The sequence below is a fragment of the Populus trichocarpa genome, chromosome 1 (assembly GCF_000002775.5).
Source record: "Populus trichocarpa isolate Nisqually-1 chromosome 1, P.trichocarpa_v4.1, whole genome shotgun sequence".
Classification (NCBI taxonomy): domain Eukaryota; kingdom Viridiplantae; phylum Streptophyta; class Magnoliopsida; order Malpighiales; family Salicaceae; genus Populus; species Populus trichocarpa.
In genome coordinates, this window is record NC_037285.2 from 26,296,270 (window position 1) to 26,316,791 (window position 20,522).

The window sequence follows — 20,522 nt, forward strand, 5'->3', positions numbered from 1 at the left end:
AAGTTCAACTACTAAATTCCATTTTTATAATGCTCATCTCCATGAGTATAACATAAAGACACGAGGCTTTTCTATCTCTTAAACAATATGAAAAAAATATATAATTTCATAAGAATGATGAAAAGCTTGTAATATGCGTCGATCTCAAAGATTCGAGGAGACAAGTAATTATACATTTTCTCCTTTTAAATAAATTCATTTGGTATTTCTATGTATATGAGATTAAAAAATAAATATTTAAGGATGAGTTTTAGCCGAAAGTCAAAGTTTTGTTCCCTTAACCTAGTGGTGAAATTAAACAAATTTTACGCACACAGATATAATGTATTGATATAACTGACTAATTTGATAGTATAAGTCTCAATATGGTGCAAATTCAATACTTGAAGGACTAAAATCTCCATAAAACCGAAAAAATATCAAATAATTGTTTTTTGAGAAAAAGAGAAAAAAGTAAAAAGTAAAAAGTAAAAACACGATTTCCGCGAGATCCGTCCGTCTTCCCGACATACCGTTACCCGCACCTGCTCACTTCTATTCTATCCGGGTAAGTAGCTTCCTACGTGGTTCACTACTGTCAGTTGCGATAAACCCTAAACCGTAATTTCCCCTCCCTCTCGTCAGCCTTGCCACAATCTCTTCTGAATTTGCAGGGAAAACGAAGGAAATATAACGAAAAGGGGTCAGAAAAACCGATGCGTTTCTGAATTTGAGTTGATTTGCCAATCAAGTTTCTAATAATAGCTTGTTCTTCACCTGCTGTTGAATTTATAGGGTATTTCTTGCTGTATTTACCCGGTATCGGCACGCAATGGTGTTTTGCAGCTCTTGTCGAAAAAGCGTTCCTACAAGTTATGACGAAACTGGCATCGTGTAAGTGCTTTGTTTGTCTTCACCTTCAAATTTTTGCTGATTCTTTGATTTTTTGTTTATTCATTTAGAGTTTTGTGTTGTATATATATATTTGGTGTCGTGAAGGTCATGTTGCATCTGTGGGAAAGTTTTGCAGTTCACTAATTTTTCTACTGAAACCACATTTGTAAAAGACAAGACCGGGCAGGTCTGCTCTTTTCTCTTTTCTTTTTATGTATTATTTTCTTGTCTACTCATTGTTAATGATGTGGTTAATCAATGTTCCTGATGTTCTTCTCTTTATGTTCTTATGGTTTCTGTTTATCTGTAGAGCCATGCTGGAGGAACATTAATTTGGTCTGTTGAAAGAGAAAATGCTTCTCGAGAGAGGTTGTTTGAGAGAGGTATGCTTTGTTTGTTTTCCTGCTTAATTTTGTTGTAGATTTCTTTCCCTCACATGCGTTTCTAGTGGTTGTGCTTGTTTAATTTTTTCCAGGCAGATAGAAAACTTTGAAAGAAATTAGTTACTAGTCAGAAGATGAAAATTCTGTTGATGAATAACGAGGTTTTTCTATCAAATTTTGTAAGGTTCCTGATTTCTGATATGTGTTCTTTTCTGGGTTAATTAAACTGGTAATGAAGATATCTTAAAGTGATCTAGAGTTCTGTATTAAAGTGAGAAAAAGAGAAGAAATCACAAGCAAAGAAGCTATTTTCAAGTTTTTTAGATATGAACAATAATCCTTGTATTTACTGCAATAGCTGCCTCTGTAGAGTGAGAAGCCCCAGCAAGAAGTAATTCTACCTCTTAAAATAATTTAATCTTAACTGTCAAAAGGACCACAGTAAAATAACCAGTAAAAGAGATAAGACAGGATAAGCCTTGATTGGAAAAGAAAAACTCAACTAGTAGCCTGCCCTATTTGTTTTATCACCTAGCTTTCCTCCCTTACTACCTCACTGTTCATGACCAGAAAAACTGTTTGATGTCGAAGGATCTATGCATTTTCATTCCCTTTTGAACATCTACAGTGGAATTGCATGAATATCATGAACTCTTGTGTAATTTTTTTGGTATTGTTTAATTCCCTTTTATCTTGCAGCACGTGATGACATGCTAAACATAAAAAATGGCTTAGACATGGGTCCACATCTTGCCATAGTTGACCAAGCTATGGTGTATTATAGAGTATGTTTACTTGCCACCTAAGCCTCAATATCACATGCATGTTCTGATCAATTTATTGAATTCTCTTAATCTGTTATGTGAAGATAGCAGTAGAACGGAATTTCACTAAGGGCCGCAGGACAGATCAAGTACAGGCTGCTTGTCTTTACATTGCATGTCGGTAAGGAATACATATCTCTGATTCCTTTGTGCCTCCATTACCCCATCTTTTTTAGGAAACATGCTATGTATGTGTTCCTATTCATTTAAGAGTGAGCAAAGGTTTCTTAATCTTCTGAAAGCACCCTTGTTGATTCTCCTAATCACACTTATGAAAGGTAGTTTTTAACTCTTCACAAACATTTTAATTTGAAAAAGACCTGAACAAACAGTTTTCTATTTTCCATTATAGAATGCGGACCACTAAATACAGGATTGGAGAACTACTTTTTGTTTCATTTGTTTTGTTATTCCCATCAAGGTTGTCAAAAACACTTTTTTGACACGACATGAAAAATACAATATAAACTCGGATCGTAAACTCGAATCATAAAATTGTAAGTAATTTTCTTTAACTAATTATATATTGATAATTCTAGTCAATAAATTAAATTACATTAAAATCTGATAAAATGAGTCAACAATATTATAATCAATGAGTGATTTAAGTAAAATGAGAGAGATACATAGTATGAATTAAAAAATGAATGATATAGAGAAATAAAGTCTTAGAACAAAATTTCTCAATACAGGAGAATCACTGAAAGGTAGGAAGCACACATAAATCTAGTGACAATCTGGTTGTTCTCATTACAATAAGTCTTGATAGACCATTTTTGGGTTGCAAGCTAATTGAGTTTAAATTAGTAATTAACTACATAAATTCAATAATGAAATAAACTCCTAAACAATGTTTATTGCGTTAGAAAAAATTCAAATTAAAAACAATTATTTAAAATTAAATAAATAAATAAAATAGAATAATAAAAAAAGTCTTCATGTTAAAATTCCTTCATGTAGCCTGAATCTCCAATTTTTGTATATTCTTGACAGATTTGAGTCTTGATTTCAAATATGTCATTCTCTTTTGTGTTGGATGAATTATTGGGCCTACGATATATAGTTGGAAAGTTTCAAATGTCTAGTTTCTATCCCAACTTTAATCGAAGCAAAATTCCACTGGTAGCTCTAGATATGTCCCAAACAGTACACGAAGGTGTTGTTTGACATATTTGACAATATTAGTTTACTAATTTGACCCTCTGAAATATTATGTTCCCTAACCTTCATATGACTTAAAAATTTACCACAATATATTTTCATGTATCTAATATTTCCTTGTAAAATTTCAGCTTTATCCAATATACGGTTTGAAAGATATGCTCAATCTCGCAAACCTAGTCAACAGACATTTTAAGGCCAAATTTAGACCTTACTTGGTTCATATCACAAATTTAGTAAACTCGTAAAATCGGACCGAGTTTACCGATTTTGCACGAGTTAGTCTGATTTTACTGGTTTCGAGTTTTTAGTCCAATTTAGCATGTTAGATACATGTTGACTCGTAAAAAGATTTTATGAGCTAACTCATGATTTTAAGAACCTTGATTCCCATTACTGTTTTTGTAGTTAATGTTCCCTTTCGTCTCTTCTTTTTCTTAATATATTTTGCTCATTGCAATCTTTTGTTGAACGAGAAAGCTAAAGTCAACTAGGGCTTGACTAGATGGTGTTCACCAAGGAAAAATAGAAGATAGTGGGAAATGAGGGAGTTTTGATTGGCATCATCATTGTTGGTATTATCAGATGAAACTCATAGTTGTTGTTGGGGCTGCCTCATTCTTTTTTCATTTTCCTTTACCTTCTTTTGCGTTGTGTTTGTTTTTGAACAGAAAGACACTCCAAAAAAAATAAAAATTGAACTAACCTTCACTAATACTGTGAGACACTTTTCCAAATTTAACTTACTAATTATTGGGTAATTGACAACTATGTAGCATCTAGTGTAGGGAAGTTGTTTATTTTTACTCTTAAGTTTATTCATGAATATCTTCTATGTACAGTCATACTTGGATTTAGCAACTTTGGCATTTTCTGATACTACTCTTGGACTTTTTTTTTTTCCAGGGAAAACAGGAAACCGTATCTTCTTATTGATTTTTCTAATTACTTGCAGATAAATATGTGAGGAGGCTTGTAATTTTACAGCCAAATTTAAGCTGTTGTCATCACGATTATCCCTTGCTTACATGTGAATAACATAATGTTTTCTCGAAATTGTTTACAGTTATGTACTAGGTGCTGTATTTTTGCAGCTCTGCAAAGTTTTAAATCTTACTGAGCATGCCATTTGTCAGAAACTTCTCGATCCTTCCATTTTTATACACAAATATACTGCTAGTAAGTTTCTACAATCACTCGCATATTGATTAGTGATTGTATTTCAGTAATTAAATTTTGAGGTTATTAAATATGTTCTCTTGTCAATTAATGGAAACTTTTGGAGTACAAGGATTGGAGGTCTATCAAGCAATACAAATATCCTATCCCCTTCCATACTAAAACGTTCCATTTATTTAAGCAGCATATTATGTTTATTTTATGTGAGTGTACAATGATACCTCATCGAACTTTCTCTCCTCCCCTCCCACAAAAGAACTCCATCTCTATCTATTGTGTAAACTTTTACTTTTCTGGTTCTATCTTGTGTTGGCATTCCCACCACTCTTTGGTTTTGCTTTCCTGAATCCAAGAAGTAAGTGTGATCTGCTTCTTGAGTTGTATTCTTAGAAGCTTAGGGAGTATCATGATGCCCCTCTCTATTTAATTTTATTTGGAAGACTTTAAATCCTTCCTTTTGGAACCGAATGTATGTGATAGATATTGTTTTCAAGTAGGGGATTGTAATAACCATTGTTTGTTTTTTAAGGTTTATCAGGAGGAAAAAACAGGGAAATTTCTGATGATGCACTGACCATTATTGCAAGCATGAATCATCACTGGATGCAGGTGTGAAATTCTCTTCTGATACTATGGGAAAGATGAACTTAGTTTCAGTCATTTTATCGGATACTTTATGAGCTATCCAAAGTCTTATACTGTTTTCTGTCTGATTTTATATTACTCACAGACAGGGAGAAGACCCAGTGCGTTATGGGGTGCAGCATTATATATATCTGCAATTTCACATGGTCTCAACTGTTCCAAATCTGACATTGTAAGTCATGTGTGAAATATTTGTTGATGTGCAGTGATTAATTCGACGATGGACAAATATGAAATGCATTGAAAAGTCACCCCAATTGAGTCACATTCATTTGATTGATGCAAGCTCGTCTATAGGGCTACTTGAGTGCTGCACCTAACTAGTAATTGTTTAGTGGGGTATGTTTTTCCTCGAACGAGCAGAGTAGTTCCTGACCAAAGAGGTCAGAAGAAAAGAAAAGATCAGTAGAAGTTTTTAGTTGCAGAGGCAGGTGAATTCAAATAATGACTTGGAAGTTGTGATCTTGATTAGAGTGGACCCACTTGTGTCAGACTATGAGCATATGTCTAGGCTTAGAAATAATACTTTTCTGTCTTGAAGGCATCTACGAACCCTTTAGTTGTGCTGGTACCTCTCTGCAGCATAACCTAGTCACTATTCAATTTAGAGTTCTTGTGATATTGGTGGATTAAAGTCATCAGTACATTGCTGTTGAATCCATGTCATTGGAATCACTATGAAAGAAGTGAATTGTGGTGAAAGTCATAAGAATTGGAATAATTGTTTAATTACTTTACTGAATAATTTTTGAATTCATTCTTCATAGATTGAAGCGCCAAGTAGATATTTGGCTGTATGAGAATCAATATGCTCATATTTGAAACTGGTGAGAAAAATTGACCAAGGGGAGTGTTGAGACAAGGGTGTAAGGTGGGGAAAGGGCGTCTTTGAGAGGTGACTGTGAGGTGTGGGAAGAGCTTCTAGACAAATTATAGTTCAGATTGCTTTGTTTAATTATCCATGAAGCTTCAATTGAGCTTTTCTCAATTGATATTTATGTTGTTTACTGGTTACTTTATTATTTCTAGATTTGAATCTTATGTACCAGTTCTTGAACCTGTATATTACAAAGCAACATATTATACTTGATTTATGAGTCAGCTACATTAATTTTTGTTTCAAATATACTTTTGTCTTGTATTATATGAATTTTACCAGCCTATGAGCCTACCTTTTTTCTGTCAGAGAGCCTATTAGCCCTACTTGAGTTCTGCTAAGATTGGTATTTTGTCCATGTTGCGGTTACTTGATGTATGCTTTAAATCTTTTGCAGTTAAGGCTGGTGCATGTTTGTGGAAAAACACTGTCAAAGAGATTGATTGAATTCGAGAATACAGAGTCTGGAAGCTTAACGGTATGTTTCCGGAAGCATTTCATGACTTTTTTGGCTCCAGCTATTCAAAACATGAAAGTATAGTGCGTAGTGTCTTGAAATAACAAATCTATAAGTGATAATACTCTTAACTGTCTTGTGGGCCAAAAATTAAAAAGGGTTCTCTGTCATCATCGACTCCGAGAAGCTAGAGGGACACTTCAACCTCTCCTTTCTCTACCAGTATCTTGCCTGCATACGGGCAAATGCTGTAGTGTGTGGGTAATAATATTCAGTGTGTTGTTGGCCAGATACGATAAGATGTCTTTCATGATCAACATTGAGAAAATAACCTGAGGAAAAACATAAACCACCACATCTCCACTTGCCAGCCCCCTTCCTGCATAAGTATCAGTAGAACTTACACTACAGCTGGTGAGCATGGTAGTGATACTCTGAAATTCCATGACAGTTCACGTGGATTTCATAGTAAACAAAAATTTGTTAATTGGAATTAAGAAGTTGGATTTCTCTTTGGCAGACAAGCTGCCTCTTTTGAAAGGTGACATATTCTTTGTCCATTTGAGTGGGCCAATTTCCATTTTGCTCACTTTTGACTGGAAAGTTGTCTTTTTCTTTACCAAGTTGCATTCTTTCTATACCTCCACCAAGATTTATTTGAAGATCAACAAATTACACTTGACCCCATCTAGTTGGTAGGTTATTCTTATTTTGTCATCTGATCTCCAAAGAAGGCAGATTTTCTTCCGTGTTTTTCGGGTAGAAATAAAAATTTATCTAAGATTAAAATAATGTGCAAAGCAGATAAACCATCTCCTAGAAAGAGAAAACGGAATAACAGGAAACTATAACAAAAGAGTGCTCCAGTCTTTCTGGATGCCTGCTAAGGAGGTACCAGTAAAATCTCCAGTAGTGAAGCATCAGAGAGAAGCCACAAGCACTACCATATATTTATATAAACTGCTTTTCCTGAAACATTATGGCATTGTTCTCACAGTAGATGCATGATATAATAGAAGACATGTCACAACTTTACTGCCAAAGCCCACAAATCAGATCAGCAATAACTCCTTAAGTTTTTTTGGTCAGATCCATGGTTCTCTATATATTGAGAAAAGCCCAGTCCAAAGTTTTCATGCCTTTCACAATGCAAGAAATACTGCTCTGAGGTTTTACTGCTGCTAGCACATAAGAAACTTGTATCAGGGGGTAGCACACCTTCTAGATCCATGGTTCCCAAAACTTGTTTAGGGAAGCATACCTAAACAAGGTGCTTCTTCTTTTTTTTGGGTGTGTGTGTGTTGGGGAGGGTTGCCTTCCAGATAGGATTATTTAGGGGGAAATTTAGTTACTCTACTTGTATGTTCTGTTAGGCATGGTTAATGGATTAAACATCTTGAACTGAAATTCTATTTTGCAAACTGTAAGGGGGGGTGGCATTCCAGATAGGATTACTTAGAGGAAAATGAGTACTAGGTCTACTCTAGTTGTATATTCTGTCAAGCATGGTTAATGGAATAAAAGTCTGGAGCTGAAATTCTATTTTGTGAACTCTAAGGGAGGTTGGCAACTAAGGAAGAGGCATTACTCCACAGGGCCGAGATTAGTTTCCCTTTTGTTCTCTCCCTTGTGGAGAATTTTATCATTTCTAATGACTCGTGTTGGGATGATAAATTTGACTTGAAGGATTCTCTTTATAACTTACTGTTTAATTAGTAAGTGTTAATTCATAGGTAAATTGATGTAACTCAGAAAAAGAAGAAAGAAGAGAAAAAAGCAGTACCATTCGAGACAGTTGTGTGGGTGGGATTATTTTCCTTTTTTCTTTGTGGTATTATGCATCAGGTGCTTTACGGGAGGTTTCTTTAGCTGACATTTGGTGGGATTGGGCTGCTCTTTGATGATATTCCCTTTTGCTTTTATATTTTGTAAGACAATTTATTCTCCAACATGTTGTAATTTTTGTCAGTGAACATAATCTTCTCTTATCTAAAAATTCTGAAAACAAGAAGGAAAAAAAAGATGAATTGATGTAAAGGCTGTTGTAAGTAGAGCATAGATATGGTCATTTGGTGCTGCAAAAAGAAAACAGTGCATGAAAATCATTAGGGCTTTCTAGCTTAGTTGGCAAAACCACTCTTGACTCCAAGATAGAAGCCCTAGTGGGGGAAACTGGGATAAAAAAACTTGAAGAAAAAAAGTCACAAAACAAGAAGGTTATGAAGGATGCTACCCTGAGCCCTATCTTACTATTTAGAATCCACTGAACAAAACTACCCGAAAGCTAAACTAACTGTTGCCTAATACCACAAGTGAGGCTATAGTAAATGTTGTGCTTGATAATAAGCAAACTATATTAACATTAGCAAGAATTGGCAAGTCAACATGTACCTTGATCGCAATCATTAACTGGATGGAGATTTGAAGCATACAAAACAGAGTGCAATAGATAGTAAGGGTTTGAAGTTAAAAAAAATATATTTATCTTGTAGTGGATCAGCCATATCCATTTCTGCTGCTGCTCCTGGGGCTTGCCTTCTGTATTTTTTATTGCCTTTTCTTCTACTTGAATGACTCTCCCTTAGAATAACTATTTGAGCTAATGCTAGCTCATCAATTGTATTCTTTCTTAGTAGCATCAAATCTATTTATTAATTCAGTTCAAGCTCACCCATGAGGTTTGCTGACATATACTTGTTTCTCTCAAGGGTATCCTAACCATTCTACAATTATCTAAAAGATTTACGACAACTGTAGGTCTTAAAAAACATTTATTATAGTTGAAAATTACTGCCAAGATAAAGATTTGCAAATTATTTTTCTGATCTTGCTTCAGGCATAAGCTAAAAAATTATTTGTTCTTTATAATTTTAATAAAATAAAATAAGCCAACATCATTATTCATCATCTAAGCTGCTTGTGTTATTGATTGTTTTTAAATTTGTGTCTTATTTTCTCTACAAAATTATGCTGTGTGAAACTTTTGAAGTTCTGTATCTTCCTATACCATTAGATTGAGGAACTGAATGCGAAGGCAGAGGAGTTGAAAGAGAGTTCAATGCCACAGAAGTTTTTTGGGGAGCCATCTAGTTCAAAAGAGTTGCTTTGTCAACATAAGGGTACAAATAAACCTCCTTTTGGATTTGGACTTTGTAAAGATTGCTATGCAATAGTGAGTGATGCTCCCTTTAATGAAAATTACATGGTTTTTTTGACCCAGAAAAAGATGTTATAGTCCACTTTCCTATTCTAATGCAGGTTATAGGATTTGAGGGAGGATCAGATCCTCCAGCTTTCCAGAATGCTGAGAGGCAAAGAATGAAACTATCATCTGTTACGCATAATGTGAGTGACTCAAATTTAGTTATTACATCTTTCTTAAAGCTAGAGTACTCTTAAACTTATACTTACATTTTGTTTCTCCATTGGCTTTGTCGCTGTTGAAAAAATTGTGTTTTTATCAATTCTGATGAGTAAATTGTCTTCTGGTTTGTTGGTCAAGATGGAAAACACTAGCTAAAAATTTTGTTTGACGTAATAAAAATGTTAGTATTGAAAATGTCTTTTGTTTGGGCTGCAATTTTGTGGTTTTTCCGAGTCAATAGGCATCTGCTGCAACGTTGTTTGTATTTCGTACCAAGCTTCATGAGCTTCTACAAGTACTAGTTATATGCAATGTTGCTCAGATTTGCTTATAGGGTTTCGTGTGATTCTGAATTGAGCTGTCAGGCATGTTAAATTCCAAATTCTAGGATACAGGGACTCAACTCATAAATCTAAAATGTTGAATATGGGTAACAAGATATGCCATACAAGTATGGCCTAAAAACTAGTCTAACCAGTCAAATTAGTCTATGGTTATGCAAATTAATATTTACTAGGCTTATGTGAATCTACAAATTATTAGAAACAGGTATCGCTAATTATATTTGAAATTTCTCTCATTTTTTGTTGTCTTCAATTTCAAACCACCATTATTGTCAATCTTGTTGCTTGTGTGGTTTGGATGGGACATGTAGCATCTTGAGGGCACATTGAAGTGTCAGACACATTTTGCACTCCTTTGCCTGTGTCGTCACAGGTATTATAGGGTGAAATTTCAAGTCCAAGCAACAGAGGTTTTTATGTATTGTGAAACATGTGATTCAAACATCTGAAAGGTATTTCACATGTGTAATAGTTAGCATCTTGCAATAATGGATAGAGGAGCTACTTTATGTAGAAATGCAGATCTCTTATTAAGGATGGCAATTTATCCTGAACTTGATGAATACTGACTTGACATGAAAGGGTGATTTTTTTTTGGATAGTTACTTTACCCGATTGACAATGGATAGGGTACATATATTGTCAAACCCGACCCAAACCTAACCTGAGATATATATACATTTGTATCATAAACTGATGGATAGGGTATGGATATCTAATTTTCTTACCCGACGAGTAAAGGGTAGGATATGGATATAATAGAAACCCGACCCATGGACACTCTTTACCATTCCTGTCTCTTATACCCTTATACCCTGCTTTTGTGGGATCGTAATAGGGCAATGTCTTTCCTGTATTAAGCATATAAAATTATATGTAGAGGACAACAAACTTGAGACGGAACTTGCACTGTGAGGTGTCGGTTTTTCCTCAATAGTCAATTAAGTGTTTTTACTTATCTCTCTCTTTGTTTTTGTTAAATATCTTTCACCATTGCGCATGCCTGCACACACAGCCATGCATGGTGTTTCGTGTATTTTTCCATGGAATCAATGAACATATGATTTGCAAGGACATTAGAATCAGTTATGAATGTGTTCGTATGAAATTATTTTAACACCAAATGCTCTTTACTAGGAAACAGTACACATGATAACATTACAGAATCAAGCAATTGATTACATGTTTCTGATGTTTATGATATGAATTTCTGATGAACTTTAAACTTATCTTTGATTTTCAGCTTTTTAATTGTAAGTTGTTATTGTCTTTTATCCCCATTTTCCTTTAGCTTTCAAAAGAATCGAACAGCCAATGTGAGAGCAGAGATGAAGAAAGGCCAGTACAGGATCCCAAAAGTGTTGGTAAGTTTACTCTCTTTATCCTTGGTTTGGAACTGGCATGGTCTTCTGCCAAAATACTTGAAAATATTTATTTGAAACTAAAATGTTTCAGAAGCTTCCATGGGGAATTTAGCCAGTGATCCTGATAAACTGCAAGATGATGGTGTGGGTGATATGAGCTCTAAAGATTTTTACGAGTCAGATGGCTTTTCTGATATTGATGATGCTGAGGTGAGAACTAAGGAGTCTAACAATTTGTTTTTCTCTTAGGCATATCACTACTCCTATGTATCCCATCTTCTACTCTTCAGCATATGTGATAAACATGAAAATTAAGGTTCATGGATGGGATCTAAAAAAAAACTTCAAACGAGTAATGGTTTGATTTGCTTTTCTCATGGTTGCTTTCATGCTCTCTTGCCAAAAATATCATGGAGTAATAAATTTCAAGTAAAATAAATCATAAGCCCGCCAGTTACATTTACACAGCCAAATTTTCATAAATCTTGCTTTTATCATGTTCCATAAACATTTTTAAGCATGAGTTGCCACACTGAATTTCAGAAACCAAAACATTCCGTGTTCTGTGATTTTCAGGAGCTTTAAATCACCTTCATCATCCCAAACCTATCTCATTGCCTTCGCTTCTTGTTCTATGTTAATGTAATTAATCAGAACAGTAATTGGGCTCTGAATTTCATTTTCTTGTATTATTTGGACATTATTTGTCATTCTTGATTCAAATTGTTTAAACTTCATTCTGGTAGTCTTGTAATACCTTCTTCATTAAATGTCATATCTTTCCAGACAAACTGGAGTCGTAACATTTGAATTTCTCTTACATTTCATGTTCCTGAAATGGATTCTCGTAGACATTTCACATCTTCTATGATCATCCTTCTAAGTATATATGTATGTGCGCACGCTCGCATCCTTGTCCTTGCATGCATTCACTCATGTGCATGAGTACTATTAAAAGTGTCCTAATAGAAACCAAACTTCCCCTCTTTCCTTAGCTCAGAAAAATGGAGAAGGAAAAAAAGATTTCTTTGGCAATGCTGGATTTTGACAAATCTGGCACCAATCACTGTTTCACTTCTCTTTTTCCTGGATTTTTTTTGGGAGAAATAATAAGATTGTAATTCTCATGATTTTGTTCTTATACTAATTTGGTGTATTGAACATATGCTATTGAAATTGAAAAGGTAGCTATTTAGCCAATTCATTCTGCTTTGCCTTGTATTTTCATGAACGAGTTTGTATTTCTATTCATCTATATCCATTCAATCAGATGTTTCATTTTATTTTGTTGATTCCATTGTTTTGATATTTTATAGGTTGATAGCTACCTTCACAACGAGGAGGAAAAACGTTACAAGAAAATCATTTGGGAAGAAATGAACCGAGAGTATCTTCAGGTAATTTAATCTTCTGAGGTCAAATTTCCTTTATCTACATCACATGCCAGGGGCCATTTCTTGGTCAAATGGTAACACTTGGGCTAGCAAATTCAAGTCTTTATAGCAGTCACTTCTTGGTTGATCAGCGACCTCACAACTGGTTAATGAGTTTGTGCTGGTGTTACAACTATTACCACTATATTTTCTAACAAACTGTGATACGAACTTTAATCCAAAACATATACCCTAGGATTCATATTCTCATAACTTAAGAATGTGCTGCTATGGATAATTGTCTGTATGCAACCAATAATGTCATATCTTGGACCATTTAAAATCATTAGGTGGTTTTTCTTGAGCTTATTATATGGCCATTTTCCCATTTCTTTATCTGCTTAGCTGGTGCCTGGGAAATTGCCTGGTATATATTTGATTGGCTTTGCATGATAAAATGCTTTCCGTGCAGTTGTTGTTCTTGTTCTAGTTCTATGGATTCAGCCTGCAATTCAATGGTGATTGCCATTTACAGGAACAGGAGGCCAAAGAAGCAGCCACAGCGACTCATAAGGAAGCTTGGGAGGAGAATTTCAAGAATTGCCCAGAGGACTTGCAGGCAGCAAGGAAGCTTGATGCTGCTGTAAAAGCTGATTTAGCAAAATCTAAAAAGGTAAATTTCTGGTTTACTAGGAGAATTTTGAGGCACTTTGTATCATTGGATTATTTCAACTATTGTTTTGTAATATGTTCACTCTTTTGCTTATTGTATAATATTCCTTGGATTTTTTCTTGCAGAACAACAATATAAATACCCGACCATTTTATTTTGTTGCTGATGTTTTTTGTTCAACAGTTCTGTATTTAATTTGTAGAACTTAGACATAGGTGATTGTGAATCCTCAACTAGATTTGAGCCCTTGTTTCCATTCAACTTTCCAACTCATAGAATAAAAAAATTCCTGAAAGTTTCAAATAGCTTAGAAAGCATGCCCATGTTTTAATTTATTTATGGTTTGTCACTAAGTGACATAAAATGCTAGGGTTTATGCTCTTTGATTTTCTTCAATTAAGTGTGAAAAATAAGTGCATAAAATGTCTATATAACTATATGCTTTATTTTTCTCTTTCTTGAACACTTAACAAATTTTGTGAAGGTTTTTAATATATGTAGCTGATTGGCTCCAAGGGTGTAGTCTAAATTTTATTTTTTTTCTACACCATCTTGTGAGACTGTTTCAATAACCCAAGATATCCTCGAAACCATAAAATATTGTGAAAATATTTTTGTTTCATAATACTCACCACAAGTTCAAGTTTGTGACTTGAGCTGTTTCATCTATTGTTAAAATCTCTCTTTATGCTGTTTTACCTTTTATTTTCTTGTAATGAATGGGAGGAACTGTGGCCAACATCTTTTCAGCAAACCTCTGAGCTTCCTGTGTGCATACTTGGCACTTTTCAATATCCTTCCTCCTAACGAAATATATATCACCAAACAATAAAAAGACTCAATGGAAATGAAATTTTGATCTTGGCCTATATCAATAAGTTGACTTTGCTCAGTGAGTACCTCTCTGGAATTGATTTGGTAGACAGTATCAAACTATATTTCTTTTTGAATGCTGCTGATCATTATCTTTTCATACACTCTTGTATCAATCAAACTGTGGTTTCTGTTACTTCTACTTTTACTGGAATGTTTTAGAAGAATAAAACTTATGACATTAGAAACTAAGAGATAGTGAGCCACTTCCATTGTTAAGGTGATTTTATAGTTAGTATTCAATTATGTTCAGATCAATACAATTTTCATGGAAATGGTATTTGTGTTTTCATGCATCTTGGAGTTTAGCATCTATATTTTCGGATAGTATTGTCATTGGATTGTTTGATTTATAATATTATAATGTTCAAAACTTCATGAATGGATCAGTTAGAATTTCTAAAGTGTCGTTTTGTTTTTCCAGCATTTGCAATTATTTTCTATTATTTCTCCAAATCAATTATATCTTATTTCTCTGAATTCTACACTTTTCATGTTGTTAAATTCATCAATATTAATGCACCCGTGTTACCCACCTATTGTTCTGCATGCAATATTTTTGAATTATGAGGGGCAATTCAGATGTTTTTTCCCCATAATTATGTCCCATGTTTATGGATGTCATTATGTTCTTCAGTGTCAACGTCAAACTTGTATCCAAGTAATCCACTTTGTTTTGAATTACATGATTGCATCCATTTTTCACTCAATTCCATTCTGGCAATTTTGGTGAGGATATTCAGAGTCTCTGGTTATAAGTTGAGATATGCTGCGATAAAGGCCAACTGTAGGTCTGGTTAGGTGCTAGAACCTGCAGTAACTTTCTGAATGGAATGTCTTTGAGTCTGATTAGCCTACTGAACAATCATTCAGATTATGTTGACAGCAATTAAACTGATTTTCTTGGATCATTGCTAGAATATGAAATGAATAGAGAATATACGAGAACAACAGGACGATCAGTCAGATAAGGTTGGTGAAGAAAGTATTGGATCTTTAAGTAGTAACTGCTGATGCACTTAAATGAGATTCATAAATAGGTAACAGCGCAATATGAGAAAGGAAGAAAAAGACCTCCTAGATTAATATTGGTTTAGGAACAACAGCTAACTCACAAAATGTTTCATGTTCTAATCTTTTCAACTAATTACCGCTGTTCATTTGAAGTATTGCCTGTTACCCATTAGGAGATAGCAACCTGTGTGCTGAGTTCTAACACGTTTTATTGGTTGAGGTAAATTATTTGTATAATAATGCCCCTTTTTTTATCCAAATGCCCATAGCAATCAGGGATTGCCAAACAAATTTCTAAAGTAAATCTTCATTAAAAGCCAAAAATAGAGTGTGAATCGCTATTCAGTATTTCTGTCCAACTTTTTGTTCATCTTGCAGCCATTCATAATGTTACAATAAATTTTGTTCAGAAAATTGAATGTGAATTGTGATTATTGAATATTGACTTTGTATAAAATACAGAAATTGTTGCAATACTGAGCCTATTAGCATTGCTGTTATAAACTTCTTTTAAATTCTTTATTTTCAAGTCTAGAATTTAATGATGTTTAATGTTTATTTTTTTCTGTCTTAACTTTTTTGACTAATTTTCTGTGAATATTTATTTGCAGGAAATGCAACAAAAGCGAGCTGCAGAAGCTAGGAACTCAGTTCCTGCTAAATCTGCTGCAGAAGCTGTCCATCGAATGCTGACTAAGAAGGTAATTGACATGGATAATAAAGGAAGTCTCTGCAAGTTACTGTTATTTTGATTTGCAATAACAAAAGCTGCTAATTAATTTCACTGTTGGGGCAGCATTTAGCTGTGAAGTTTTAAGTTTTAACCATTGAAGATTAGTTGACTAACCATTTGAATGACAGAATTTGGAAATCAGACTCTAGGGTTGTTAACAGTGACATGTCACAGTTGGGTGTCTGTTTATCAATACTCTTAAGTGTATCCAACCAAAAAGCATCATCACATGGGATCTACAGCCTGAACATCCTAAATGGTCCCACTAAAGACCATTTCCTGGATAGATGACAACAATTCAAACAAATATCCAGGTGGAGTGGGATATTAGCAAAAACAACACCTGCCTTCTGCTACTCCATAACCAGAAGGGCTGTTATATAATTATATTTTCCTCTTGTAGCTCATGCTGAAGAAGAAACAAAAGGATATAACATAACTATTACCATAGCTTGCTGCTTTTGTTTGACTAATTATTTGGGATTTCTTTCACGTGGTTAGCTAAAGTCATTTCTTGCTCAGCTTGTAATTTTCTTACTTTTTAGGGGCAGGAACCAAAGAAATGGTAGAATTGAAATCCTCTCTGAAGGTTTCTTATTTACAATATTAGTGCGTATTATGTATGTGCACGACACATGTTTTCCATGTAAATGTCACAACTAATATATTTTTTCCATCTTGTATTTAAGTTTTCTTTGTAATCCCAAAGAAGAATTTATGGGCATATGCTTTATCTTTTGCTTACTGTGAATCTGATTATGATTTCTTTTGCAGAGAATCAGTTCGAAAATCAACTATGATGTATTGGAGAAACTATTTGAGGAACCTGTATGTCATCGTATTCTTCTTTATATGCACATTATTCATTTTCTGTGTAAAAATCCCTTTCGGAGATCCCATGTGTGTATCAAATTGGCAAATTGAACCTTGTGTAAATAATTTTGCGAATTGAACCCATCTTCGTCACATTTAGGCAATCCAATCTAACTACCTACAATGTTGACAGAAACACATTTGCTATGCTAAAACTTGCTAAATTGAAAAATATTAGCCACGTGGCACTCAATTCTGAAAATGATTAAAAAAATAAAAATTTGAAAGAATGTAAAGGAAATAACACAAAAGAATCACAAGCTCTTCTCTTTCTGATTTCCACAAATCTACATTTTTGAGGTTTTTACAAGAGAGTCTCGTGACTCTTCAATGAATCATAATTGGGACTAAGCATCTCAGTCAATTGTGTGCCAAATGGTTAATATTCTCCACCTTAGCTAGCTTTAACATAGCAAATGGATTTATGTTAATAATTGAGGGGAGTTGGGATCAAAGGCCTTAAAAGTGATGAATATAGGATTGAATTCACAAAATTATTTACCTAGTGTTTGATTTGCCAATATGATACAAACTCAGGGTCTCTAAATGGGGTTTTCCTATTTTCTTTCCTACTTTTAATAGATCAAGTTTAGTTTAGTTCCTGTGGCATATTTTTGAATGAGCATTTCCATTTTGTGATCTAAAATTATCACAAGGGAAAAGTTCAAATTTTCTTGCGATTTTGATGCATGTCTCGTTTCCATTTTCACTATTCAGTTGGTGCATATATATATCACATTTTCAAGAATCTTTCTTGCAACTATGTTCAGTTGCAATCGGGAATAGTGTTTACTAATGAATGTATGACCATCTCTAACCCTTAGAATATTAAGCATCAAATAGTAAATCTAGTACTGTAAAGATCAAATTTTAGTTAAAGTAAAACAATAAATGAATTAAAGATCTTCCCTTGATTTTTTCTGTAAAGAACCAACTTGAAGGACTGCTAGGTCTTTGTCATCCATGGTTTTGAAAGCACCCTTCTGTTACAATGGACTGTGCCTGAGTTTGAATGAGCTGTTTCACACATTTTGTTGTCTATCCTTGGATAAGCAAATGAACAGTGTATCTTCCACTCTCCTAGAGGAAGTGACAGTTTCATTGCCTGTGTCATTTCAGATGCTCTAGTTTCTTATGCACAGGGACTATATTCTGTTTACTATTTTTTTACTTTTGTAAGGATGAGCACCTAGCAACCCTAGAAGTATTGAAGGCTGCTTTGTTCCCTTTTAATATTCTGGATTGCGATGTGTTTTTTTACAGGAGGCTAAGGATGCCAAGAGACCGCGAACTGAATCACATCCTGACCCTGTTGAGAAGGTGCTGCATACAGATGGAAAAGATCACAAATTAGAGGATACTAATGAAAATGATGGTTTGGGGCCACTAGATGAAAATGTGGATGATGCTGTTGGAGAAGCATATGATGATTTTCTTTATGACGAAAATGGTTCTGATGATGACTATGGTAACAGTTTATGGTAAAAGTTTTGATGATTGCTAATCACTGAAGACGGTTGTTCTTTTAACACTCTTCTGAACCTTTGGAGCCTAAAGGGAGCAGAATGTTTGGAAAGGATCAGAATTGATTTGTTGATACATTCATCCCTCGGGCTGTAAGGCTATCTTCACAAGGTATCCACAATTCAGCACATTTCTCTTGGTATCCACAATTCAGCACATTTCTCTTTTGCAGCACTCCTCAGCAGTAGTGTTGTTTGTTTATACACTAGAGTGATTATCTTTGTTTTTTTTCTTTTCTTTTCGTAAAATTGGTTTGTCAATAGTTTCTATTGCTAGTGATTTCGATTATTGATTTATTAGAACACAAGCTTTCCAGACCTGTTTTATCCTTGAGAAAATTCTGGGATAAACAGCAGTCTGCGCTATAAATCTAAGTCTAGGGACACTAGATTGTATTCTGTACTCCTAGTTAACTCGGTAGGAAGATAAAAACTTCCAGTTCTGTATTTACTAAACTTAACTTAAACTACTTGGTTACTATTTTCTTTGTGCATGCTTGCGCCATTATGCATGTCCTCTGGAAATTGGATATGTGCATTGAAAGGATCCTCCTCCTGTTAAAATTGTTGATTAAATTAACATAAGACATCTATATATCTATTTACTTTTTCTTCCTTTCGAAGTTTCGCTTTGTTTTTGTGCGATTCATCATCCTTCCTGTTGTCTTTCGAAGAAAGTAAATCTTATTAATTACGTTCTCAATTTGTTTAATATTAAGCAATCAATTGGGGAGGTTGAAGGAGAAATGTGTTTTGGTTGTGGAAAGATTTGAATGTGATTTTGTGTTTTCTTTTTTGCTTCCTTCTTAATTTCAACTGATGCTTTATTCTTTTTTATTTTTCAATTTTAAGTGTTTTCGTCGGTGTTTTTCTCTTCTTTAATCTTAATGTTGGGGTAGTGTTGGCATCAAGTGAACTTGTCTAATCACGACTTTTGTTAAATTGGTCAACTAATGGAATGGTTGATCTAACGGAACGAAGGGTGGAAATAACCCAAGTTTTTCCTTAATGTTTTCCCCCCTCCTCCCTTGCTGTGTCTCCCTCTCTCTTTTCCTTCTCACAACACCACACTCGACCGACCCTTCTTTCTTCTCCAAACTTCGGCTAGCAAAGCAGTATCTCCTTCGCCTGCAACACTGCCCCCTTTTCTGCCTAATCATCTTCAGATTTCCTTTGATCTACGCCAGAAATTGAAGCGGTGGCAATGACTAGCAACCACGACCACCAGCGACGACATGTTTTGGATACAACAAATTGTTAAATAATTTTTTTGAATGTTTAATTTGGTTTAATGACTCTTTTTTCAATCCAAAGCATGTTTTGCGTTTTAAAAACCATCTCGTGTGCGGTTAAATTGACGTATAGACTGAATCTAGCAGAAGGATTTAATTTTTATATAAAAAAAAATAGTTCAAAATACTCGGAAAAAAAAAATGAAGGTTGGGAGTTGAATTCAGCAACTTTCTTAATCAACCGCAGAAGAGGTATGTATGTGTCAAACAGTGATAAACGTTCGTTATTTGAAGTGAAAAGTAACACCCATCAATTTGGAGCAGACATCTCTTAGTTGCAACACCAAAGCTTCTCGGAGATCGAGACACAGAGGCATGGAGAAGCAAGGCGCTCCCGGTTACTGTAGTGTTGTCAGCCCACACTGGATGTGTCAAATCTGCGAGACATCCTTTGCGGGCTCAAAATGGAGAATACTTTATGTGAACTGGGCTAAATCCGTCACAGCAAGCTCAAATGAATGTGTTCTCGAACGTGTTCATGTGTCGTCTGTGGATGCGGGCCTGCCAGTAAAGTGGCTAGCCATATATCTAGTTTCAAATTTCAATGCTCTCAAGTCTCACCTGTTGCTGCATATAATTGAACCAGAAGCGAACTTTAGCTCTTGTATAAGGATTGTCTTGCAGTAAAATGTTCTTTGGAGAAATAAATATATTAAAATAATTTTTTTAATTTTTAAAAACTATTTTTAACATCAAC

General features: G+C 34.5%; 1 protein-coding gene across 4 annotated transcripts; it reads left to right on the forward strand.

Moving 5' to 3' along the window:
* Positions 1-514: 514 nt before the first annotated feature.
* LOC18095052 (transcription factor IIIB 60 kDa subunit) lies at positions 515-19,027 on the forward strand. Of its 4 annotated transcripts, none has more exons than XM_024593507.2 (20): positions 515-682; positions 775-873; positions 979-1,060; positions 1,184-1,256; positions 1,956-2,041; positions 2,125-2,201; positions 4,148-4,204; positions 4,308-4,420; positions 4,950-5,029; positions 5,151-5,237; positions 6,340-6,420; positions 9,413-9,571; positions 9,658-9,744; positions 11,399-11,471; positions 11,563-11,681; positions 12,788-12,868; positions 13,380-13,517; positions 16,016-16,105; positions 16,912-16,965; positions 18,274-19,027. In XM_024593507.2, the coding sequence occupies exons 2-20, from the start codon at positions 812-814 to the stop codon at positions 18,493-18,495; spliced, it is 1,821 nt and encodes a 606-aa protein (XP_024449275.1). In that variant the 5' UTR covers positions 515-682; positions 775-811; the 3' UTR covers positions 18,496-19,027. The 4 variants fall into 4 exon arrangements, with proteins under 4 accessions (XP_024449275.1, XP_024449282.1, XP_024449287.1 ...); XM_024593514.2 differs by having other exon boundaries at positions 11,566-11,681; XM_024593519.2 differs by lacking the exon at positions 4,148-4,204.
* Positions 19,028-20,522: the final 1,495 nt, after the last annotated feature.